We start from the raw sequence: 25,203 nt of genomic DNA on the forward strand, positions 1-25,203 counted from the left end.
TTAGCTAATAGTACAGACAGCTTTATTCAAACCTTTATTCAAAATAGTACAGTTAAGACACTAAGGAATGTTACAATCTTAATGTTTGAAAGAGCTTTTTAAAAAGCCTTTTCAAAGTAAGACAAAACACTTAAGGAGCTCATTCCACAAATTGAGGGCCATTGTTTCTCCGTTTTGCTGGTGGTGTCCCAGCGTTCCTACATGTTCTCTTGGATTTCTTGTCAGGAGACCTAATAGATCTTTGACTGTATCTTGTGATAGTGGATACTCCATCCAAAAACCTGGTCCTATAGAGGACATTTGCGTTGCTGAACATTCCATCCTTCAAGGACACCACAATAAACTAAAAGAAAACAGAAAAGCTTGAAATAAATGCTGTCATCCAAATACAGACTTTAGGCAACAATGGAAAAGGCCTCTAAAGAGAGAAGTCCTTTTACTTTATTTGGCTAGAAACTTGGTGGTAATTCTTTAAAGAATATTCTAAATGTAACCAAGGCCCTGCAGACCCACAGGCCAGACATTTTCTGCAGCTAGTAACATACATCCCTGTCCCTACGCCAGTGCTTGGCCTGGGATACAGTCCACAACCGTGGATACCCATTTATGGTGCATGAGACACTGGAAAAAAAATGTTGCCACTAATTTTGTAAGAATGCGGGATCTTTCATAGTCAAAAGATACTGTTCAAATCATTTTACAATGCTGGTAACAAATGTTCCCCTCCTTTCTCTGATAATTTGAAAAGGTCTTAACACCAAATAGAGACATGTACTACCTTTTTTTTCATGTATAGGTCACAGTGATACAGAGATTCTTTCCACTAGTGCCTGGCTTATTTTACTAAGGTCAGCATGAAATATTTTTTACCTCAGGTTAAAGAACTCTAGGAAAAAAGAATTCAGGATGTGGATCATGCCTGAAACTGATCAACAATCTTTCCTATTACTACCTGTCTTCTAACCACTGCAGCAACAGCTTACATTAAAACGTTGAGGTTTCACCATTGCCATATCATCAGTGTAACTTCCAGTTGAAACAACTCAGAAATGCAACACACATTCCTGGAATAAAACAGGTGAACAGAACAGCTCAGAGTCCTCAGTGGCAGACTGCCTCTGAAAATAAGGGACGGAGCTCTGAGCAATCTGGTCCAGTGGAAGCTGTCTGGGCCCATGGCAGGGGGGTTGAACTAGATGATCTTAAAGGTCCCTTCCAACCCAAACCATTCTATGACCACAAGAGTTTCAAGATCATACCTGGGAGCGTCTGAAATGAGTTTGAAGCATCATCCCAATATTTTGGGTATGAGAGAGATCAAGGGCTGCATCCACTTCATCCAAGATGTACACTGGGGCAGGCCTGAAGAGGAGCATGGCTAAAATCAAGGATAAGGCCACCAACGACCTAGGATGGAGAAAAGAAAGTTATGATTTACTCTCTTGTCTGAAAGGCTTTGTCTTATGAAAGCAATTGTTGAAAGGCAATGAAGGTGATGAAGGGGCAGGAGCACAAGTCTTGTGAGGAGCAGGTAGTGGGGTTGTTAAGCCTGGAGAAAAGGAGGCTCAGGGGAGACCTTATTGCCCTCTACAACTACCTGAAAGGAGGTTGTAGCCAGGTGGGGGTTGGTCTCTTCTCCCAGGAAATAAGTGACAGAATAAGTGGAAATGGCCTCAGGCTGCACCAGGGGAGGTGTAGATTAGATATTGGGAAAAATTTCTTCACTGAAATGGTTATCAAGCATTGGAACAGGCTGTGCAAGGAAGTGATTTGAGTCATCATCCATGGAGGGATTTTGAAGATGTATGGATGTGGTGCTTAGGGACATGGCTTAGTGGTCAACCTGGCAGTGTTAAGTTAATGGTTGGACTTTATGATCTTAGAGAGCTTTTCCAACCTAAACAGTTCTATGATTCTAAAATGCTTTCCTGATGGAATGACAGCTTCCCATTTCAAAATGTGAAGTATTCTGTCAGAAATGTCAAATGTTACTCTTTTATCAAAAGATCAGGTTAGTTGCATGACAATATTTAAAATTATGCTGTTGCTCTGTCTATTTTCAATTCTGAGTTTTGCAAAGATGTTTTTCAGTGTACAGTTCTTGAAGTGTTCTGTCCTTAGAAAGTTCTGTATCTGTCTCACCTCTGCCAAAATTCTGTTTCTGCTTTTCAATTTGTTAGATTTTTTTTCCTTGCAAAGCAGCACAAACCCTACACAGTAGCTGTAGTCACTGGAGACGAAAACTGTTGCCACGACACTACTTTTATACTGGGGCAAATCTTGTCTATATAGATTTTTAAGATTACAGTTCAAAGAGAGGAGCACTTAATTCAGCACTACATCAGTACTACCTAGAGTTAACTGCAGTTTTCTCACTAGTCAACTCATTTGTTTTGTCACTTCTTCATAGACTAAAATCTTGTTTGTTATTTTATGTCAAGTAATGCATTGTTCTAAGTCAGAATGAATAGTGCTTCCAATACTGAGTCAGTTTGGGAGGAGGAAGTCCCTAACTTGACAAGGGAAAAGATTAATTTTTTTGCTTTTCAGAACTATAATTAGTTAGATGTATCAATTATATACACAACCACAACAGAAAACAAATATATTCACCAACCTTTGTCCTCCACTAAGTTCTGTTAAGTTTTCCTTCCAGGTGTTTCCTAAGGCAACTTTGAACTCCATACCATCCAAGACATTGTTGGTTTTAGTGGCTACCAGCATAGCTTTGGCTCCTGGCAGGAGTGTTGAGAAAATCGAACCAAAGTCTTCATTCACCTAGAAGTCAGACCACAGAAGATGTATGAATGTGCTTTGAATCAAGAGCCCAAAGAGCAAAAATGGTAAAAGCTGCACAAAGCTCAAGACATCTTGCCCAGTTTAACCCAATAACTCATGTCTTGAAGATTAGGACATACAGGATAGTGAGAAAATACTAGCATACAGAATCTTATTTTTTCTGTACTGAAAAGAGAAGCAACACCAAAGGATATATTGTTGGAGGAGAGGAATCAGAATGGGAGAAATACCAAGCATGGAGAAAGATATACGAGAACTGAATGGACACTGTACTGCTGAAATGGACGTTCTCATACCGGATTAGACACCCACTGGATTGACAGTTTTCCCCACTTCACCCCAGTTTATTGTTGTATTGTTATGAAGTTCCATGTACCCCAGTTTATTGTCAAAAATTTATGTCCTCCATTTTGTCTCCCCTTCTTCCCCACATTTTCCCGCCTAAACTTGTTTATCTCCTTGTTCTCCCCTGTTTTCCCGCTCCTCTGCCTGCGATTGGTTGTGGTTTGCTGCAGTGCAGAGGTAGCTCCTATTGGCCCATTTCCCCTGGAGACCCAAGGTTGCCACCCACCTATTCCCTGCCTCCCAATCACCACCTTCCCTGAGCTGCCTGTCTTATGCTCCTCCCTAAGCCTGAGTCCACCCCCTGAACCTACCCTATTTAAGTCGCTGTTACCCTCAATAAAGTCGGCATTGCTTCCCTCACCTCAACTGTGTCCCGAACCTGAGTGCAGTGCCGCGTCCCCATTCCCTTATTCCTGCGGGCCATGGCAATATATGACACCTCACACTAAGCATTTTAGAAGGATCAAATGACAGAAGTATGGGAAGGCTTCTTTATGCTATCAGCCAGGGAAACAGTTATGCCTTAACACAGTTTTATAAACTGGTAAACTGTGATTTCTCCCAGTTAATTAAAGGACTAGTAAAAGTATAATCACCATGTAAGAGGTACATGCTGGCATCCTCCCCACCCTTATTCTTCCCAGGTTTGCTTAAGCAATGCCCAGGTATTGGATGAGATGCAACTTTGTAAATGCAGATTAAAACTTTCAAGGTTAAGGAATGTATCTGAAAACACACTTATTCCACCACCCATGATGCTTTGGAATAGAGTTCACCAATTTTTCCCAAACAAGATTTTTGAAATGAAAAGGCACTATTTTGTCAGTGATATATTGAGTACAGGCAGTAATAATTAAAACCAATACTTTGTCTGTGTGTAATTCAATCTTAGATAAAATCAATTTTCTCAAAGGCCAAAAAGAACAAGTTCTCCTGGTACAGTGGAAAAGAATGTGTCAAAAGCTTCCTGTGTAGAAAGAGAAAATTTTATACTTTTTTATAGTTCATTATATGAGAGAACTAGTAAGAAGGCAGAGTGCTTAGGTAACAGAAACATAAATCAGATGTTGCTCTAACCCAATATTAAGTATCCTATCTGGATATCCTACTGGAACAGTACCCCAGGTCCACAGCCCCACATTGTAGGGGGCTACAGGGAACCAGAAGATTTTAACTCTGGTGAAATATTGCTTTAAGATAAAAAAAAAAGAAATCCCTGTATTTCAGCAGGCCAGTAGTGTAATTTTCCTTAAATTTTTGTGGGCACTAAAAGAGAATGGTAAAGTAGTTTTGCAGGTTTAACTGGTTCATTACAATTCTCAGAGAATGTCTTATTCTCAAAAGTGAGATTAAACAGGAGAAATGAAGTGGTTGTTTTGTAATTTAAATACTAGGCAAGGGACATTAGTTCTGAAAAGAGACTTTTTCCCTGTGGAAATACACAAAACAGTAATCTAAACCAAATCTGATGTTCTGCTAAAACATGAAGATCAGATTTCAAGTTTCATACCTTTTTCCAAGCAATATCTAAAGTTTCATTTTTCTTCTGGTCAAGCTCTTCAATAACTGCAAGAATTTTTAACTTGTCACTCTCTACAACTCTTTTTTTCCTCATTAAGTCATTGTACTAAAGAAATGAGAAGAAAAGATTGATTTTAATGAACTTTGTGCCAAAATAAATTTTGTGCCACTCTTACAGCTTTACCATGTCATTTTTTAACTATGAAATAGTCATTAAACATGAGATTGAAAACATGAGTGTATTCATTTAGCTGCATGAAGGAGGTAAATCTGGGGATATTATTTGCAAATTAAAGCATCAGAATTTTCAACTATCGGCAAAGGGGAAGGCCAACATTACTTTGAAAATTGCACTTCCAAGTTAATCGTGTTTCGTTAATCATAATTTGCTTTTCCATAGAAGAAAGCATGCTTCTGGAGGCTGATGGGAGGAAACAGTACCAGAAAAGTTGAAGTGTGAGTCAGTGGGCAGTTTTGAGACAATCCTGGAATAGCCTGAAGATACAGATTAGTTTGAGGTAACTCTTCAAGCTATCATGCTTGAAGATGAATAATTTTTTGATCTGCAACTTTTATGACAGTATATAGTTCTCAGATACTCTAACAGATACCACACAGCTTGCCTAACACTGCATCTTAGGATGGACTGGGATAGGAAGTAATAAAATAATTCTTTTTACCATCCAAAGTCAAGACTATGAATAAGCTATAAAACTGCTGTGCAACTGAACAGTTCAAAGATGTAAGATTAGTATAAAAGATCCAGCAAAAGATTTCCTGCTATCTCATGAAGGTCTAGTTTTTGGTGTATTCAGAAATAGAGCATATGAAAACAAAGCTACATTATATATATGTGTATAACCTGTACCCAACCTACGCGATCTTTTTAGGTTAAAGTACAGAAATGGTTACCCTCTCCTCTGTGTCAGAGAGCACGTTCATAGCTCTCGCGTCCACGTTCTTTCCCAGCTTGTCTACCCTCTCCTGCAATTTCTGCAGCCTTTGAAGTGCTTCTTTAGGATCGCCACTTTCGAAATCATAGGCTGTGTTTGGCTGACGAAAGAATGGTCTTTCTGAAGCTATCCACTTGTGCTCTATCAGCATCTTCTTCATCTGTAAACAAGAAGATATGCTGAGGCCTTCCCCAAACCCTTCTCAAATGGCAAGAATAAAATAAGAAAACAGAAAAAAAAAAATCAACATGCTAAAATTACTCTACAACATTAATTCTTCTATCCCAATGCAGCACAGGTGCATATCTAAAACGAGAAGATGCAAAAAGGAGCTCCAGAGTCAAAGACACATCCTCATGGAGGTACAGTCAATGCTCCGCTTTATTCCAAAAAATATTCCAAGGGTCCTACAGGGTTCACATGCTCTAGCTATAACTTTATTCCCTCTCCTAGCCAAGGCATGCGCTCTGACCTTTTCAGGTCCTCTCCTCTTCAGGTTTCTCACACCCTGGATAACATCCTCTTCTCTTGTTTACCTCTATGCAGCTTTTTCATATCTGCTGCTCAAGGACACAGTTCCCCTCCATCCAGCACGCAGGCTGGATTGTGTAAACAGGCCTGCAGCAATATGTCCTGCATCATCTAAGATTCTCCCAACACATATCTTTACATTGTTTCAGGTAATTTCCTTGACTGTACACAAACCAAGATTTTAAGGTAGCTTTCATATATATCTTACTTAATTGGAACACTTTTTTCTCTATATCTGGACTACACTAAATGTCACTAAATCTTGGAATTGCCCTCTGTAATTAGTTACCTAATTTGTCCATGCAGTTAGATTGTTCTTAGTGATCACCTTCTCACTGCGATCTACTCTCTGTTAGTCCCTACAGGTAAGCTCTGTTACAATGTACAGTTTTCACTCCCTCCTCCTGGGATAAAACTTTTTACATCAAGGATTGCAAATATGATAGTGCTTAAGAAAAAGTTCCTTTGCACGTAGCAAGGGGAAAAACCACTCCTGGCCACAAGATGGAAAGAAAAGTACAATTCTGAAATACCTTGGCAGCAGCATCAGCAGCCTCCTGTTGACATTTGATGATGTCATGTTCTAATTCTTTAATCTTAATATGTAATTCATTATTTTGTTCTCTGTATTTTAGCATCTCTGCAGATTTGTCTTTAATTGCATTATCATGTAACGCAATTACTTCCTTTTCCTTGGCCAGCTCCTTCTGTGATTTCTCTACAGATTCCTGAAAAGCAAATCAAACAGGTGTTTATTAGCCTCTTATAAAGGCTGGTGTTAGACCCTTACTAGAACAGACACAGCAAGTAGAAAAAATTCACATGTGAAAACCAAGCAAAAAAATAACTACCTGGGCGGATTGAGTGCTGGTAAGCAAATCTGAAGAGCAAAATATACATTATAGTGTGAGCTTTAGGGGATCACACCTTCAGTAACATCAAAATGGATAATGAAACACAGTATTCACGTTTACCTCTGTCTTAGCCACCTCAGCTGCCATAGCATCAATTTGCTCCTTGTAGGATTTGATTGCTTCCTCAGCAGCTGCTATCTGGTGTTCACAGGAAGCCTGTTCTTGTTTCAGCTCTTCAAGTTCCAGAAGTAAAGCCTGGACTTCCTGAAGAGATGTTTTCCAATTTATGGCAGATATATTTAAATGGAAAGAATTAAGATTCAGTTTGATGTAGTAAATGCTGTTGAAGATTAATAGCACTCGTTCTTCAGCAAGGGGACAATCTCACAAAAAAACCCCCCACAACAGAATCCACAAACAAAAAACCTCAGCAATTCCTATGTCAGTGACTACAGAGTAGTATATTAAGTCTCAGCACTGATAGTATTAAAACCTCAGGAGAATCAAACTTTCTGATTTCTGCAACCACTTTACCATTGAGAAAACTGCCAACAAAGGTGAAGTTTTACCTGTTGCATATCTTTTATTTTTTTGCTTGAAGCATCTGCATTTTTCTTGGCAACAGCTAATGCCTGCTCCGCATTTTTTCGTTCTTCTATACATTCTGCTTCTGCATTTTTCATTTTTTTCTCTAATTCCCTGTATTTGTCTTCTGCTTTCTTTTTGCTCTCTTCAGTTTTGTTTAATGTCTCTTCACACTCCGCTGAATCAAGAAGTATAGTAGTGAGAGTGGGCACTATTTTCATCTTTAAATTTACATCCTAAACTCCAACTAAAATAAATCTCTCTTTGCCCCCAACAGAAAAAAAGTTGTTGTAAAATCCCTAGTTACTGAAGTCAGATATTTCACTAATTATCCTAAGACAGTGTGCTGTTGTTACTAGTTCTTGGTAGGGAACCAAACAGACAACCAGCCATTAAAATTAAGAAAAAAAAGAGGCATATTTTCTTTTTTTTTTTTTTACAGGGACAAGCATATGCCAAATCGCATGATCAAGAAGTAATTAATCAGATGGCTACCTAACAAGATACATATCTAGACACAGTATTCTAGGGGTAAGGTATCGCTTCTGTCCATTTTTGTCTTTATGTTTTACTGGTTGCTGCATTTTGTGCTTTTACATTTTTCCTTAGCTATATGAATGCTACTTCTTTTCAACACTTTCTTACTAAGCAAATTCAAACAGCTTGATATCCATCTCACTCTCAGCAATTGATTTTCAATTAAAAGAGTAAGAACATATTTGTCACCAATGGTTTTCTTCAGGGCAAGCAGCTCTTCCTCTTGTTTGTGATAAGCACTTTGATGGAGCTTCTTTTGCAGCAGCTCTGCTTCCTCAGACTTCATCTCCCATTGCTGCTTCAGTTGCCGGTACCTTTGAAGACAGCAGTGACACACTCCTGTATTGAGGGGTACACAGCATCTCCCTTCCAAAGTTGAAGTGGATAAATACCTATATTCCCATTCTAATGTGAGTATAGTGATGACAGTAGGACAAATACACTTAAATGAATAAAAGTCTGATTTAATTGCTATAATAGCAATCGTGAGGTTTGTAGATGTGCAAGTTATCATATATGTAACTCCTGCTATGTAGCCCCAATCAGAGATATCAAAAACAACTGCAATTCAGAGATCACTGTTTTTGAAACCAGCATTATGACAGATGCTAGGCTGAAATATTAAAGAAAAAATATCTAAAAGCAGAAGTCCTTTTTTCCTTTTGGCTATATTTCTGGAAGTCTACTGCAACTCAAGACAATTTTTAAAAATAAATCCAGCTGGTAGATAGCATAGTATGCAACACTACCTTCTCATGGCATTCTGCAGAACTAACACGTTTTTCTATTTGATCTTTTAAAAAGATGTTCAGCAATTGAGTAGCTGAAAATCAAATATATTTAAAATTACATAATTTAAATCATTAAACAGTAATACTCCTTTTTAGCATCTTTACATTTTCTTGCAAGAAAAGCAAGAGATATCACAAACTGGAATTCTGTATGGCTGTTAATATGGTTGAACAGATCCATTCTTCAGTGGACTTCATGAAACTTTAGAAAACTGCAAGTGATTTAAAGTAGACATCAACTTATACTTTTTTCCCCCTGTATTACTCAAAACAAAGTTTTCTTACATATGTTATCTATAAGCTAAATTTCCTTTTGATTGCTGAACTTACAAATTAAACTGCGGCAGGAGGGAGAAAGGGAATAATTTTCTCCGTATTTCTCCAATCTCAACACGCCCTGTGGCCTCCCAAAACACTTCTTTATATTAAATTTACTCAGTCACATAAGAGCAATGATACACATTTTATAGTGCAAACCTTACTTTTCAGCAACCTTCTTCAAGCTTGCCAACTCATTCTCTACAGCCTCAAGTTCAGATTCCTTTGTCTTGAGTTCTGCTTCAATATCTTTCATTTCCTGAAGTTTAGATAATATTGGTACAGCCTGTGAGGATGCACCTGTTCAGTGAAAAAAATAAAAAGCCAGTCTAATAGGAATTAGACTAGTGGATTCACTACTGGTAATAGCAAATTCTAAACGTTAATAATGATGCAGGTTGGTGATTTATTTTAGTTGCAAAACAGATATGTCAGCTAGGCTAAAGTAAGGAGTTCTCATGGAGAAAAAATGTCTCCTCTGTTACAAAACTTAGTTCTGCAGGCTTTGAATATCACACATGCATGTCTTGTGCAAAGAACTAACTTTTCATAATCTATGAAATTATCTCAAATCCATTATGAATTACTTAAAAAAGTGCTTTAATATAAAGCACTTCTCCTTCCAAGAGGATTATACAACCAGGATTTAAATATTTAAAATCTAAATTACTTTATGCAAATAGTTTTCCATTATTTTTTCTTAATCTAACTATTATTATTTCAGCTCAAGACAATCTTAGTTTAAACAGATGATATCATTCCCAGTATGAGTCTACACAAAAAGTTACTGTTCATTTTTATAGAAAGCATGCAGAGCAGTAAACATATCAACAGATACATGATATTAATATAGGAATAAAACCAGAAATTGCCTCCATGCAGAGTGCCTTGGGGGTCAAACACATCTCCATCAAGAGTAACACTTCTTGTCATTATCCTTTTGTCAAAGGTCACTTTCTTAGCATTATCCATGTTATTACAGATCAGTGTTGTCCCAAAGACATATTCCATTGCTTTCTGCAGTTCAGATTCATATGCAACTGCAGCAAGGGCTAAATGCAAGTTATCATGACCAACCTAGAAATAAAATGGAATCCAGTCAGTATGCCTCAAGTTATAAGAATTTTCAAATTTAATTTTTGTCTTTTTTTGATAAAAACACTTTCTAAAAGCATCACTACATTTTAAAACTATTTCAGTTACTAGTGAAATAATTAATACCCATTTAAAAATTGCATAGCTGAAAGGATATAAAAGAAAAAAAGTCAATATGCTCTCAAACCCTATAAAAATTCTTATTAGTAAAACCATTAAGAAGCTCATGTTTTCAACACAGAAACAAAATGAAAACAGGACACAAGCAATATAGTGTAAATGGGGTATTATCCACATACCAAGCTTTGGGCCAATTTGACCGTCTCTGGTGGAACACACCTGGCTGAAATTTTGTTTAGTGGAATGACAGTGTATCGATGCTTTAGTTCACCCTTTTCTAAAAGCTTTTTGCCAGTCACCTCAAATGAAAAAGAGTTACAAAGCATAACTGAATACACAACTGATTTTGTAAAGACAGACAACAGGGCATTCGAAAAAGAACACATTGTTGCCACTAACTATGCATGACACTCTTGACCCAATTTAAACATGTACGTGGTCCAAACCCCCTCCTAAGCATTCAGTAACAATGCACATGCTTGCCAGCCCTGAATCACAAAACCACATCTCAAAATCCAGAGTTCTTGTACTAATGCAATAAACTTACCTCTGTGTTCACAATAACATTATAGAGTTTCCCTCCAGCCACTGCCTCCAGGGCTTTTGCTTTGGATAGATCTTTCACAATTATAAGAGTCACAACAAGGCCTTTCACATGGCTTGGATTCCAATTTTTTTCTGGATGTCTGAAAATAAATATAAATTATAATAATCATGTTGGTTTTCTCCCACACATCTTAAAAAATATTATATTTAAAACTTGTGATGCTTATTATACTTGTGTAGGAAATTCTAAATTCTATTAGAAAAGAAAACCAAACACACAGAAAGTGGTTAAATTAATTCAGGGCAAGAGATTTGCCAATGAGGAGTTAGTTATGTAGTCATTAAACAAGTGTTCTTCCTGATTTTACTATGATTTGTTCACACAGTTTTCAACTCATTTTTCCAATAGGTTCTCTCATTATCACAGCTATGGGAGTATGTTCATCCTGACTATTACATAAACCATAAACCTTGGGATACAGGTATTTGATTAGTGGAGACAGGTGGCAACGTTGACCTCCACAGAGGTCCACAGGCAGGACTCTGGAAGTAAGGATTTCACATTTTTGCAGTTTAGACCCTTGGATTCTATGGCTTTAGCTACTGAAGTTAACCATCAGACAAAACTTCTAAGTTCTAGTGACTTTGGTAAGACCGTAACATTTCCTGACTTTCCGCCCCACCTCCCCCTTCACTTTGCAGCGCAGGTAAGACAGTCATTATTCGCTGGCACTAACAGGAAAGCAACATCTAAGCCATTGGTGGAATTATCTGTTAAGTCCCATGAGCAAAGAGGCCCCAAAAAGCACTTCCACATAATGTTCAGGATCACACAGAGATCTTACTTGTACTCAAACTGTAGATGCGGAAACTTTGCCATTAAACCTTCATACAATTCTCTCAGCCGGCTGATATCAGAAGTCAATGCCTTTTTCTTTGCTGGAAGGGCTGCTTCTTTCTCTTCTTCAGAGTTGAACACAGGCAGTAGGCATACATCCAGAGTACAGAAAATTTGTCAGCTTAAAAACTGGTAACCTACACTGTTTAATCTACACATATGTAGCGAATATTTAATTCAAAGACTTTCTAAAGTTCTTTGTAAATTTTCAGTTTAGACAAATTAACACCATCACAATACCAAATATGCAAAAAAAAATGTTTAAAGTGTAATGTGCTTCTCTAAATGCCAGTCTGGAATATCAGTTGAGGTTTGAGTAGTGTCTTTACCTGGCATGAGAAACAAACTTTAAGAAGTCTTTTAGGTGAGAAAAACTAGGAGTGAACAGGGACACTGGTCACTTTATTCATGTAAATTTTTGCTAGAATTTAAATTTTCCATCCAACTTGAAAACGCTTGGCCTAAAGTTTATAAAATCAAATTATTTTAAGCTACTTTCTGCGGAAGGTAAGAGTTTGCAGAGCTTTGACCAGAGAAATTTCTTTGTGCATGAAAAGAGAATACTTGGTTTTTCATTTCCCCCCTGCATTGGGTCTGACTGGGATGGAGTTAATATTTCCCACAGCAGCCACATATAGTAGAAAACAGTAGCTGGTATAACACCAGTGTTTTGGCCTTTGATGAGTGGTGCTGGCTGTCGCTCCAACCCCTCTTCCAAAAGCCAGTAGGCTGGAGGTGGGCAAGAGGCTCGGAGAGGACATAGCCAAGATATGGGACCCAAGGGATATTCCATATTATATAAAGGTGTGCTCAGCAGTAAAAGTTAAGAGAAAGGAAGGGGGGAGGAAGCATCCATTATTAAAGCCTTTGTCTTCCAAAAGAGCCCCTATGCACACTGAGGTCCTACTTCTCAGGAAGTGGTTGGATGTTTCCTCCTGATTCCTGATGGGAAGCAGAGAGCTAAATGCTTTTATTTTCCTTCTCTTCTGTGTCCACCAGCCGGATGCAAGATGGATCCACTGCTGGCCAAGGCCAAGACCATCACTGGTGGTGGTAGCACCTCTGGGATAACATATTATAGAAGGGGAAAAAGACCCAAATCAATCTGCAGCAGCCAGAGAGAAGAGTGAGAATATGTGAGAGGAACAGCCCTGAAGACACCAAGACCAGTGAAGGACAGGGAGGAAGTGCTCCAAGTGCCAGAGCTGAGATTCCCCTGTAGCCCATGGTGCAGACCATGGTGAAGCAGGTTGTCCTGCTACAGCCCACGGAGGTTCACGGCGGAGTGAATCCATCTGCAGCCTGTGGAGAACCCCATGCTGGAGCAGGTGGATGCCTGAAGGAGGACATGGCCCCATGGGAAGCCCACAGTAGAGCAGGTTTGCTGGCAGGACTTGTGACCCTGTGGGGGTCCCACACTGGAGCAGTCTGTTCCTGAAGGACTGCACCTCATGGGAGGGACCCATGCGGAGTCTTCTTTGTGATGAACTGGTCCATGAGAAGGATTCAAGTTGGAGAAGTTTGTGGAGGACTGTTTCCCATGGGAGAGTCCCCAAAGTGGAGCAGGGAAAGGGTACGAATCCTCCCGCTGAGGAGGAGGGAGCAACAGGGACAAAATATGATGAACTGACTGCAGCCCCCATTCCCTGTCCCCCTGCAATGCTCACAGAGAGGAGGTACAGAAACTCAGGAATGAAATAGAACCTGGGAAATTAAGTTAAATTGATTTCCCCAAATCAAGTCTGTTTTGCTTGTGACAGTAATTGCCAAGGGATCTCCCCCAGTCCTTATGTCAACCCACAAGCCTTTTGCTATATATTCTCTGCTCTGTCTAGTTGAGGAGGGGGGTTGATAGAGCAGCTTTAATGGGTATCCGGCATCCAGTCAAGGTCAACTCACGACACTTCTATACTACTTTTCAGATTCCCTCAAAATTATGCACCAGAAGTCTGTACAGACCTGTATAGTTCAGCTCCTTCATTTGGTTCTCTAGGGTTTTTTTCATTTTTTCAACTGCTTCAAATGCGTTTTGGTCTTTCGTGTAGCCTTTATCGATCTTTTTAACTTCAGCTTCTCTTGTCTTTAATTCTTTTCGTGCATAATTCAACTTCATTTGAGCCTGTAAGGAGTAAGCAAATATGGAAGCAGATCTTCAAAGACAATCTTGCAGGTGCAGATTTAGAATGCTTGCACTAAAATATTTGTAAAGTTTTCCTCTGGTTGCAGATATGCCAAAAAGAACTCTTGGCTTTTGAAAATAATGGCACAGGCTATTTGGAAATAAAAACATAGATCCTGTATTTAGCTGTGGTAAAATTAGCACATGAATAGATCCTGAGAAGAAACAAAGCAAAATAATCTGGGATACAGCTAGTCCTTTCTTATTACTTTCTACAGAGGAATTTTTCCTGAATTGAGACAAGGAAGCTACACTTTCAACTTTGAAAATTTAAATTCCACTGCTAGAACTACCCCAGCAGAGGTTTCCTATCTTGAGACAAAAGAAATGGCATTAAGTCATGTGACTAGCACACAATTTAGCTGAGGACAAAAGTTTCTTCTAAACTCTCCAATCACAGTCTCAGGCATCTTTATTTTGATTCCATTAAGTTCAACTGCATAAATGTCTTTGTATTAACATGTATCATGGACAGCAGTCTTATTTTTTTTGTATTAAATACCATCAACCATTTGAGTACAGTGACTCCCCCTTTATATCTCAAATGCCAGTTTCTGTACTTCCTCAGAGCAATGTTACAGCTTTTTCCCATGCAAGGATATTTTGTTTATATTTTATCAAGAAGTTACCTTAACGCATATGCTAAAACGTAAAATATCTGGCATAGATATCTGCATCTCTTTTCATTGACCTTTCAAGCATGTGTCAGTTAGTTTTCAGCCAATGTTCAGAAGAAGCATGAAGACAGGCCTGAGACAGGCAGAGCTTTTACTCTTACCTGTTTAGTATCCGTTACTGCTTTGCTAATTTCATTTTTGCAGATCATCATCTGCTCAGAAAGAGAAGCTTCTTCCCCATTGTTATTGTTGGATACACCAGCAGATAGAGCATTAAAATGTTTTTGTGCTCTAGCTAAAGCATCTGCATCTTTTTCACTTTCTTCCTGTAAAGCATTTAGTTCTTTCTCTTTCTTCTTAAGCTCTTGCTCCTTTGACACCAATGCTTTAGAATCCTTCAGCAAAACAAAGAACAAAAACAAAAAAGGAAAAGAGAATCTGAGTCCATTAACTTGAAATTCATGTGTAGATGAGGAGCTACAAGTAGTTTCAACTACATTTCTATGACCTTTGTCAAATTTTGTAATCTTACAATACGTCTTTGCATGTTTTCAAATGTGTACTTGTCCCATGAGTGCACTAAAGATCTACAGATAGAGGAAACACAGGAAGTGATGACAACTGCCCGCTAACTAGGAGAAGTATCTCTTTCTTCCCAATATCTAAAAAGTGATATTCAGCGCTTCTCTTGTATAAAAAACATCAACTGTCGGAAATACCCAAGGTAGCAATTTCTCATTTAATTTTAAGAGTAACATATGTCCAGACAGAATAATAATTTGAAGTTATAGGGATCTCTCCTCAGGTTAATAAAGGGTTTGGAAACTGTCTATTGCACTTGCTTTGTGTCTGCATCGTGTCCACTTCTAATAGGAACCTACTACCTCATGCTGCACAAATTAAACAATGTCCTTAACATTTCTTTCTGCTTTTCTCATGTACTTTTTACCCATCACAGGATTTTTCTTACTGTAACAGGCAAGAAAAATCAGCTGTACCCACAATCTGAATTAATTTAGCATGTAAAGAAAATTATATACAAATAGCTTACCTTCTGCATACGTGTTACCAGTTCATTGCGCTTAATTTCTTCACTTTTTAAGTTTTGCTTCTTGAGATCAAGGGCACTTCGTGCTTTGGTATGAACTCTTTGATTTTCTGAAAGGGCAGCTTCCAGTGCACGAAGCACACCTCCAACTTTCTACAATCAGTAATAAAGGAAAAGTTAATTTAGCCTCTGAGACTGATACAGTACCTGTAATATTTCATCGTCTGTTCACAGCTTTACGTAGAAGGCAGTCTGACCAAGTGCACAGTCAGACTTCAAAAGAAACAGGTCAGAATATCTCTTGCCCATGAAATTCAACCTAACTTGAAGCTACAGTTGAAGACCCATATCACTCCATATGATGGGACACTGTCCCTTTACAGAAGTTGGATTTAGACATCCAAAGACTCTATGCGCCATTGTATCTAACCAAATTTACTGCCTCCAAAATTGAAGTCAATAGTGATTTTTTTTGAACAAAAGCTTCCTTACTTTTCTTTTTCTTTGAGACATAAACAAAAAGGGAGAAAAAAATGTCTGGCAAAACTTACCATTAAATGCATAGGTGGAAACATGAGGGCACAGTTTCTATGCTTTGGTCATTTTTCATATACAGCAATTGGAAGTAAAGCATTTCAGACAAAACTTTAAAACTATGTCTTCTAGACAATGGCCAAGAACAACAATGAATAGTGCATAATCTAAGCAACCCACCAGAAGAAGATAAAAATTCAAGGGTATATTATCTGTAAATATTATTCCCATGTCATAAAATTCTTTGTATTCAAGTATTCAGATGAGCATAACTGTTTGCACTTACCTTATCCTTCTCCTTTTCCATCTCCACTATGTCTTCATTAAGTTTTCTTACCCTCTGTTCAGTTTCAGCCTTTGATTCCTGAAGCTTCTCTACATTAGCCTGCATTTCCTTTAACATAACACTGGAGGATTCGTTTGTTTCTTCAGCTAGAAGAAACTGATAAGCTGTACAATAGCGGTTTAAATGTTCTGCTTCTCGTACTAATTTCTGGTGTTCTAGATAGGCTGCTCGTCCCTGACAAGACAAAAAAAAAATAATTCTAAAATTTGAAGGAAAATAATGATACATATGACTGTTGTAGAAATCTTCTAAGCACTTCTAAACATTAGTATTTGTAGGTAAGAAAAAGGATTCTCCACGTTAATATAATTGACAGCACAGCAGAAATACCACTTGACCCAGTTTTTTTAAGAACTAAGACATGTTTTTATCTTCTAATTTTACCTAGTTCTTTTGTTTTCTTCCTTCTCCCTACATTTCTCTCTAGGACTTCTTGGAAGTCCTGAATGTCACATTCTCTGTATTTGGAAAGACAATAACATTTCTCTATCAAAAGATTCTACAAAGCTTGAAAACATACTATTGTTTTAGCCAACACGTACTGGTTCAGGGCAGCTGAAAGCATTTTTTCAGCACTTGAAAGACCTACTTTACCTCACTTTTAATTTTTCCATACCTCTCTCAGTTTCTGTAAATTTGGATTGATCTCCTCATTCAAGACCTGAAACATAAAACAGAACATTTGTATTTTGGTTTTCTTAAACTCTAAACATGTGTAAGCACGACTATCTAGTTCCAGGTGCAGAAATGAAATATTCAACAACTTAAAAACCACACTAAACTAATTATTCAGTTATCTTTAACAAATATGAAAGAAAGTATACTTTCTAAAATGTAGTACCGTTTCAATGCTTTTCAGTTTGGCTTCCTTCTTCTCTATGGTTTTCTGGACAACATTTCTCTTGCTTTCATACAGCCTAGTACCAGCTGCTTCCTCAATCATAGCTAAAATCTAAAATAAAGCAATGCAACAAAAATGAGATGTCCAACTGAGTTGAACAAATCTAGCATAAGAAGAAACATCCCATCTCCTAATACCTTTATTTTTGTTGTCCCCCTCCCAAAATATGGATTCTTGTAATTCAAAACAATTCAATAAAGCTTCAGACAAAAAAAATCTCCCACAACTTTCCTACCTCTGGCGGCTTCATATTTAGAACTTTGGTAATTTGTCCCTGGTGAGAGAAAGATAAAACAAGAACAGTGTTTGTGTACCATGCAGTAGTAACAAGAAAACCCAAAACTCCAAACCCCAAAACTGTTGTATTTTAAGTTCAAACACTTTTTTTTTACTATAAGAATAATCTAGTTTACTGAATTGTTTTGTTATTCAAAGTTCAAATAAGTCACACTTTCAGTTAGCAAGCTTGAAATGGTTCTCACAGGTATTTTAAGCTCGTCCTCCACATTCCTGATTACAACTTAAAGGAGTACAGCACAGTTTGTTCTAAAGTCTTACTGAGTTGCTGATGTTGAATAAGTTCCTAATCATAAACCGGTTCTTTTGGAGATGTAGCTCATATATAACTGGGGAGAAGCAGAATATGTACACAACTGTCGCCATATCCCACCCCCTCACTCAGTTTGGGACAGTTACATTTGACTGAGTAAATCCTGATCTGTTTTATTATTCCTTGCAAATATTTCAGGGATTTGCCTATCCCTATGTTGATGTTTATAAGAGACTTTTCAATTAGCCAGCATTCTTTCATTAACTGTTACTTAAGAAGGCACATATATCAATTTCACTCAAAATACTAACATGGAACACATATAATAGGAAATAAAATCTCTGTAATTTCAGCATAATAATAAAAGAAACACATATCTGTTAAAGAGAAAAAAAAAGAAAATTGGAATATATTTTAGAAAACCTTGCTAACAGTGTGTTTTAGGGTCAAACTGCTGTACTAGAAATCATAACAGACACTTCATTTTTACTCAATAAGATGTTGCTTCAATTAGGAAATTGACTGTTCTCCCACTATCTATCCTGCCTCAAATTTAGTGCAAGTTCTATTCTTTCTGGATTTTATAAAGATGCACACAATACCTGCATAATGAGGAAGTGAGGATTATTGACATTGAGTCCAACGGAACAGAAGAGATCCTGCACACGATTGCTGGTAGCATTTGTACCATTGATAAGATACTTACTTCTACCTCCAATGACAACCTGGAGAAAGAAAAGAAATTCAAGAAACTTTCAGTGGTTTAAAAATTACGTGATATTGTGAGGATATAAACTGTAACAAAGAATAAAAAAATCTGAGCAAATCATCCGTATTACATCTTTGTGTACACATATATGTGTGCACTACACAGAACATCAAAATAGATCTTGTTTGACTGAAGGGACATGCAAAATATTTAACTAAAACAAAAGAAAGATTAGTCATTGAGGACAATACTACAAGAAAATTTCCAAGAACACTACTTTAAAAAACCAACAAAACAAAACAAAAAAACCCAAACCAAAACTCCAACATCTTCATCAGAAAAAATAAAGGTCCCTTTGTTGTTGGAGACCAAATTTAACACTCAGTTCAGATATTAAGAGGAAGATACAAAAGCAGAAGCAAAAACAAAATACTAAATAGAAAATTAGAACTTGCGTTATGAACATTTTTGTCTAGTACACTGGATCTACTCCTGCAGTTTGTGCTAAGGACACTGTGTAATTGCAGAAACTCAAAGACTTTAAAAAATATCCTTTTTTTTCCCTTGACCAGTCACTCTGTTGAGCATGGCAAAAATGTATTTAGGTTACTAAACAATACAGATATTAAAGACTCACCTGCCTAGTCACAATGATCTCATCATTAGCTTCAAATCCCAGTGGACTCTGACTCTTGTCCAAATTATCAAAGCTAATAGACACAACCGCCTTTGTAATTCCAGCTTGCCCACTTTTATAAACTAGATCTTGCAAGTTGGAAGCTCGCACCTAAATCCAAGGAACAAATAAATACTTTTTTGAAAGAATTAATTTCACAGCTTCAGTGTACTACTTTAGGTTTTGGAGAAATGAATGAAAAAAATTAAGATCTAGCTGCATATTTAAGAGTTCATGTGAACTGATACATGGGAGCTGCAAGGTGCTATTATTCTAAAACCACAAGCAGAGTGTGGCTGTCTAGTTTTAGTTAGCTAATTGTTTCTGCATGAGGTTCCTGACAAACACTGAACAGATGTTAAAAAAAAGCCAGTCACCAGCACATTTATTTAACCAGTACTTATTATTCATAATGCAGTTCACAGAGAAATGCTTCAGAAGGTGTTCCTGGATGTGTCTACATCTGGATTTGTCTACATCTGGGAGAAGGCAGAGGGTGGAAAAGAAGGGAAATCAAAAAATCATCCTAAGACAGAGATTCAAATTGATGTCAGAAATGTCAATTTTTTTATGAGAATAAAGCGGATATATCATCTTTTAAACAGCAGGCATTGCATGAAAACCAGCTTTTTAATTTTTTCTTATGAACCAGATGGCCAAATGTTAAGACCCAATCCAGAACTGAAAAAATTTATTTACAAATAAACAAGTCAGTGCCTTTTGCTGCAAGAGACCTTCAGCTTGAGATTGGTACCTTTTAAATGGGTATTTTTAGTCTATTGTTCTAAGCCACGTACTGTTCACGACTGTAGTCTACTGAATTCTTACCTTAGAGTAAGAATGAGAAAGAATGTCAGACACTCAATTTTATGTAATGAAAAATCCAAGTAAATAAAACTATTTTTTCAAGAAGCACCACTTCAGGTCTCCCATCGGAGATTACTCCTTACAGTAATACAAAACGCTGCTAACAGAAGAAAGATGTTTCTTAAATGCCCCATCTCTTTACCTGTGACAGATTGCTGATCCCCAACACGAAACAGATAGAGTCCAAGATATTGGACTTGCCACTACCATTGAAGCCAGTAATGGCATTGAATAATGGGTCAAAGTCATTAACTTCCGTCCTTTGAGCATAGGATTTAAATCCTTCCAGAACAATTGACTTGATGTACATCTTCTCTGTGGTCCTAAGGGACCAGGCAAAGTATTCCTCCGAGTAGCACAAAGAAAAGTATCTGGATTATGATCTTATATATTTCAAAGAATAAAAGAAAAAAGAATAAGCAAATAAATCATACTGCATGCCAAACAAACAGTTACGCGTGTGAGAAAATGGTAAGAACACATGATTTTCACAACAAAAACATCATGCATTTATAAGACGAGAAATGACAAGTGGACCTCAGGTCCAGGCAACATCCCAACAATAACCTGTACTTCAGCATTTCTAAGAGACGTGACTTCACACAAAGCTCACCACGACACTTGTATGAAGACTGGTGGCAAAACCCCGGGTTTTCACCAAGCTGGCCGCCAGCCAGCGAAGGGGAAGGAAAGGCCCGGGTGTTTCAGAACACAGCAGAAGCGGAGCTCCCATTTCCCGCCTGCAGGACTGCTATATCTGCTTAGCCCCACCGCCCCCGAGCGATGAATCCCAGGAAAGCGGCAGCCTCGGCTCTGAGGCACCGAAAGCACGGACCCACCACAGCCCCATCCCGGTCCCTGCTGCCGGCATCGCGCTGCCCCGCGGCCCACCCGGGACCCCGATCCAGCGAGCCCCCCGTGCCGCGGGCAGCTCCGCTCCGCTCCGCTCCGCTCCCCTCCCCGATCCCAGTGCCTCACTCGCCCACCGCCGGGGCCGCTCGCCGATCCCGGGGCCTCCCTCGCTCGCCACCCGCCGCAGCCGCTCCCGCCGCCCAGCACGATCGAATTTTGGCGCCGAACGCCCCGGCCGTTAGAGGCGGCGCCTGATGGCGGCCGCCCCCTCACGGGCTGCCTCGCCCTGCCGCGCCCCGCCTCCCGGCGGCTGGCACGGGGTGTGATCTCGGCTCCTGCTGCGTGAGGGGCGAGTGCTCCCGTACTGTGGTCTGAAGGGTGGGCGAGCACCCCCAGGGCAGGTGGGCACGGCCGAGAAGGGGCCCCTCGGGCTCTCGCGGGGACGGGAGCTGGGAAATGGCGGCTGTGGTCGGTGAGGGAGGGCGGTGCGGCCCTGCGGGCCCCGCGGGCCCCGCGGGCGATGGGGCAGCAGGAGAGGACACTTGGGCGTTCATGTGGGGTTCTGTGGCAGGGCTGAGGAGCTGGAGTGCAGCAGCTCCAGGCTGCGGCGGGAAGTGTCTTTGTACCGCCCTGAAATCGTATTAAAATGAAGGAAGTGCGGTTCTATACTTATTACATACGTTCCTACTGCAGCGCTTCCCCACCCCATTCTCCCCCTACCTGCCAAAAAAAGAAAAAGCCATCTGTGCCTGTTTAACTGTACTGCTGTGATATAAACAGGCGCTTCCATTCAAGCAGAGGAAGGAGAACTTGTTCAAAATTTGTGTGTGTGTGTGTGTCACTGGAAGAACAGGAGTTGTCTAACTACTTATTGCCGCATTGGTCACAGCGGGAAAGCAAAGTCGGCTGGATGCATTTGCTCTTTCCTGACCTTCCTGTAGCTGTGCTGTATAAATAGACCAGGATTTTGCAGGAGAGCTCCAGTGTTGTACTATCAGCTGGATAGTGACCATTGACCACTGAGATCTGCTGTAAAACTTACTGTCCTGAACTACTGAGTTTGATGTTATTTTAATAATTTTAAATAATTCAGACTGAAGGGCTACATTACAGAGAAATAAAATCATGTATCTGCTCATGTCAGGAATTACCTTGGATGCTGCTGTTTAAGGCATTACTGAGACAGCACTGCTGCTGGAGGTACTGCAGCCAGAAGAACTTGATGATCTCTTATCAGCTGTTACTTTGCTAACATCTGAACACCATACTGAGAAAAATTATTGTGAAGTATGGAGATGAATCAGATTGATGCTGTGTAACCATACAACCGCATCAAATGTCACATTTTATTTGGCGGGTTGAAAATGTTCCCAAATGATTTTTGAATCATTTTTAATTGACAAAAAATCTACTGTCTGTGGCAAATGTGCTTGCATGTTTCTTGCCTGAAGGAGAGGCCCTGATTCGTTTCTGTTAGAGGTGGCTGTGTGGACTACACTGTGTCATGTACTTACAAAAATAAAACACTTTCCCAATTCTTAAAATACTCATATCACAAACTGCTGAAGCTATACTATATTTTTACCTTTGTAGAATACCTACTTGTGACTTCAGAGCTAAGAAGGATCTGCTGTATACTTGGTACAATGCACATTATCAGAGAATCATAAAATTATTTGGGTTGGAAGGGACCTAAAAGATCATCTAGTTCCAACCCTCCTGCCTGGGTCAGGGTGGAATACAAGAGTAAAGTATCATGCTCCACTTATGTGTGCTGCAGCAGCAGGGAGGTTCCTCAGGCCCCATTTTCCACATGCTGTGCCGATCACTTCGCTGTGCTGCCACTTTTCCACTCCAACTCCTTTGACTCTCCTTGGCATCCCTCTTTTATTTTTTCTCACGTCCTTTTAATTTTTCATTTATCAATCTCAGTCTCTTAATATTGCAGATTTCTTGGAGTGGTAACAGATAACAAGTATGTCTTGTGTATGCTAAGTGGGCTGGAGCAGCAAGTTTCTGTCTTGAGGGAGAAGTTGGTTTTGCATGTTACGAGCAGGAACTTGTTCAAGGATCAATCTGCCCTTGCAATATTACAGAAATTCAGGAGGGACCCTCAGAGGGATCGCTGATGCTTGAAAGCATGTTTGTCATTTCCCTTCTGACTGCACTTATTACACAACACTTCAAGAGATGCTTATGCTGCAAAGGGGTGTTGTTGCAAATTCAAGAAGCAAAACTATGCTGCAGTATGTCTCTACTGCTTTGATGAAATTTTACATTTACTGATGTTGCAACATGTGTTTGGCCTGTATCAACATTTAAGCAAGGGAGAAGTAAAAAGAGTGCTTGAAAGAATCTTATGAGTGCTGTGCAGTGACCAGGGAAGCACAGCTGGCCCTTCAAGAAGCTTCAGCTTGATTTGTCAGCTCACATCTCCTGCGGTGTCCCACAGAATCACAGAATTGCTAAAATTGAAAAAGAGCTTTAGGATCGAGTCCAGTTGTCAACCCAGCACAACCACTATGTTCACAAGTAAACCATGTCCTCAACTGCCATATACACATGTTTTTTGAACACTTCCAGGGATGGTGATTCCACCACTTCCCTGAGCTGCCTATTTCAATGCTTTACAACCCTTTCTGTGAAAAATACTTTCATAGTATCTGATCTAAGCCTCCCCTGGCACAGCTTGAGGCCATTTCCTCTACTCCTGTCCTGTCACTTGTTACCTGGGAGAAGAGATTAATCCCCACCTGGCTACAGTCTTCTTTCAGGTTGTTGTAGAGGTCTCCCTTGAGCCTCCTTTTCTCCAGGCTGAACAACCCCAGCTCCCTCAGCTGCTTCTCATGTGACTCACTCTCCAGACTCTTCACCAGCTCCTTTGTCCTTCCCTGGACTTGCTCCAGCACCTCAGTGTCTTTCTTGAAGTGAGGGGCCCAGAACTGGACACAGGATTTGAGGTGCAGCCTCACCAGTGCAGGTGAATGATTATTTCCCAAAGTCCTGCTGGCCATACTGTATTGCTTGTATTTCTGATCCAGGCCAGGATGCCATTGGCCTTCTTGGCCACCTGGTCCCACTGCTGGCTCATGTTCAGCTGCTGTCAGCCAGCACTCCCAGGTCCTTTTCTGCTGAGCAGCTTTCCAGACACTCTTCCTCACCCAGCCTGTAGCGCTGCCTGGGGTTGTTGTGACCCCCCTGGCAGGACCCAGCACTTGGCCTTGTAGAACCTCATACAATTAGCCTTGGCCCATCTATCCAGCCTGTCCAGACCCCTCTGCAGAGCTTTTCTACTCTCCAGCAAATCAACTCCCATCCAACTTGGTGTCATCTGCGAACTTGCTGGTAGTGCACTCAATCCCATCTTCCTTCCTATCTGTGGACTTGCTTCTTTTTTCTTATAGTTCTAAAGAGTCTCACTATGTATGCAATTTCTGAGAGCTGAAGGACAGCAGACCTGTTTTAGTGAAGGTATTGCTTTCCTTCTCACCGCCCCATATGAACTTGCTCTTTTGAACCTCTGTTGGAATTACAACCTTGTAACAAAGTGCAGCGTGGCCAAGTCTTGTAGCAGAGCAATGACTACTCACCTGCAATCTTTGACCTTCTTCCAGGACTTAATAGTATTGCATAAGGAAGTGAAGTTGCAGCTTTATCGTTTCATAATACAGTGTCATGCTTGCTTAGAAGTACAGTCTCTGCCAAAAGTAACATGGGAGTGGTTTGCCTTTACTTTGTTTTTACAATAGGAAAAAAAAATTTGAGAAAGCATTGTAATAGCTAAGCCAGAGGAGAGGAACAGGTAATTTTTGCTAAAACTTGTAGGTACATATGATTTGAAGCCATGATCACTCCCAGGTAATTGGTAATCCTGTATGTGCATGGGATCCTGAGGTAGCCTCTGTATTATTACTCCCTTGGCAGTCTCTACTGCCAAGAAGTCCTTTTATGTTTGTTTGGTTGGGGTGGGAGGGAAGGTGGTTGTTTGTTTTCTAAGGTATTTGGCAAGTCCTTCATGCTGGTGCCTGGCA

General features: G+C 39.6%; 2 protein-coding genes across 5 annotated transcripts in view; one reads left to right on the forward strand and one right to left on the reverse strand.

Moving 5' to 3' along the window:
* SMC2 (structural maintenance of chromosomes 2) lies at positions 1–21,606 on the reverse strand. Of its 3 annotated transcripts, none has more exons than XM_027710244.2 (25): positions 21,299–21,606; positions 20,463–20,703; positions 19,415–19,564; positions 18,671–18,793; positions 17,754–17,792; positions 17,459–17,569; positions 17,234–17,278; positions 16,558–16,791; positions 15,741–15,890; positions 14,851–15,084; positions 13,853–14,012; positions 11,841–11,958; positions 10,997–11,135; positions 10,629–10,748; positions 10,107–10,311; positions 9,399–9,534; positions 8,315–8,439; positions 7,573–7,766; positions 7,124–7,267; positions 6,683–6,877; positions 5,578–5,778; positions 4,655–4,771; positions 2,618–2,778; positions 1,260–1,407; positions 1–343 (listed from the first exon to the last, which is right to left on the reverse strand). In XM_027710244.2, exons 2-25 carry the CDS (start codon positions 20,628–20,630, stop codon positions 140–142), a joined length of 3,621 nt encoding a protein of 1,206 aa, XP_027566045.1. In that variant the 5' UTR covers positions 20,631–20,703; positions 21,299–21,606; the 3' UTR covers positions 1–139. The 3 variants fall into 3 exon arrangements, with proteins under 3 accessions (XP_027566045.1, XP_039245254.1, XP_039245253.1); XM_039389320.1 differs by lacking the exon at positions 21,299–21,606 and adding an exon at positions 21,160–21,238; XM_039389319.1 differs by lacking the exon at positions 21,299–21,606 and adding an exon at positions 20,934–21,052.
* PTGR1 (prostaglandin reductase 1) overlaps positions 21,437–25,203 on the forward strand; it is an 18,822-nt gene continuing 15,055 nt past the window's right edge. For both annotated transcript variants that reach the window (XM_027710249.2, XM_027710251.2), the window contains exon 1: positions 21,437–21,573. The gene's annotated coding sequence lies outside the window, so the exon portion shown is untranslated. The remainder of the gene's footprint in view (positions 21,574–25,203) is intronic.

Source organism: Pipra filicauda, unplaced genomic scaffold, assembly GCF_003945595.2.
Source record: "Pipra filicauda isolate LSUMZ 115617 unplaced genomic scaffold, ASM394559v2 scaffold71_size5581439_pilon, whole genome shotgun sequence".
In the NCBI taxonomy this organism is placed as follows: Eukaryota; Metazoa; Chordata; class Aves; order Passeriformes; family Pipridae; genus Pipra; species Pipra filicauda.

Excerpts from the sequence above, each read along its gene's own strand:
- SMC2 (XM_027710244.2), bottom strand. The coding sequence starts at position 20,630 with ATGTACATCAAGTCAATTGTTCTGGAAGGATTTAAATCCTATGCTCAA. Across the intron at positions 11,959-13,852 it reads GAAGGAGCTGAACTATACAG|AAGAGAAAGAAGCAGCCCTT; the intron begins GTCTGTACAGAC and ends TCAACTCTGAAG. Across the intron at positions 2,779-4,654 it reads TAGATATTGCTTGGAAAAAG|GTGAATGAAGACTTTGGTTC; the intron begins GTATGAAACTTG and ends TCTGACTTCTAG.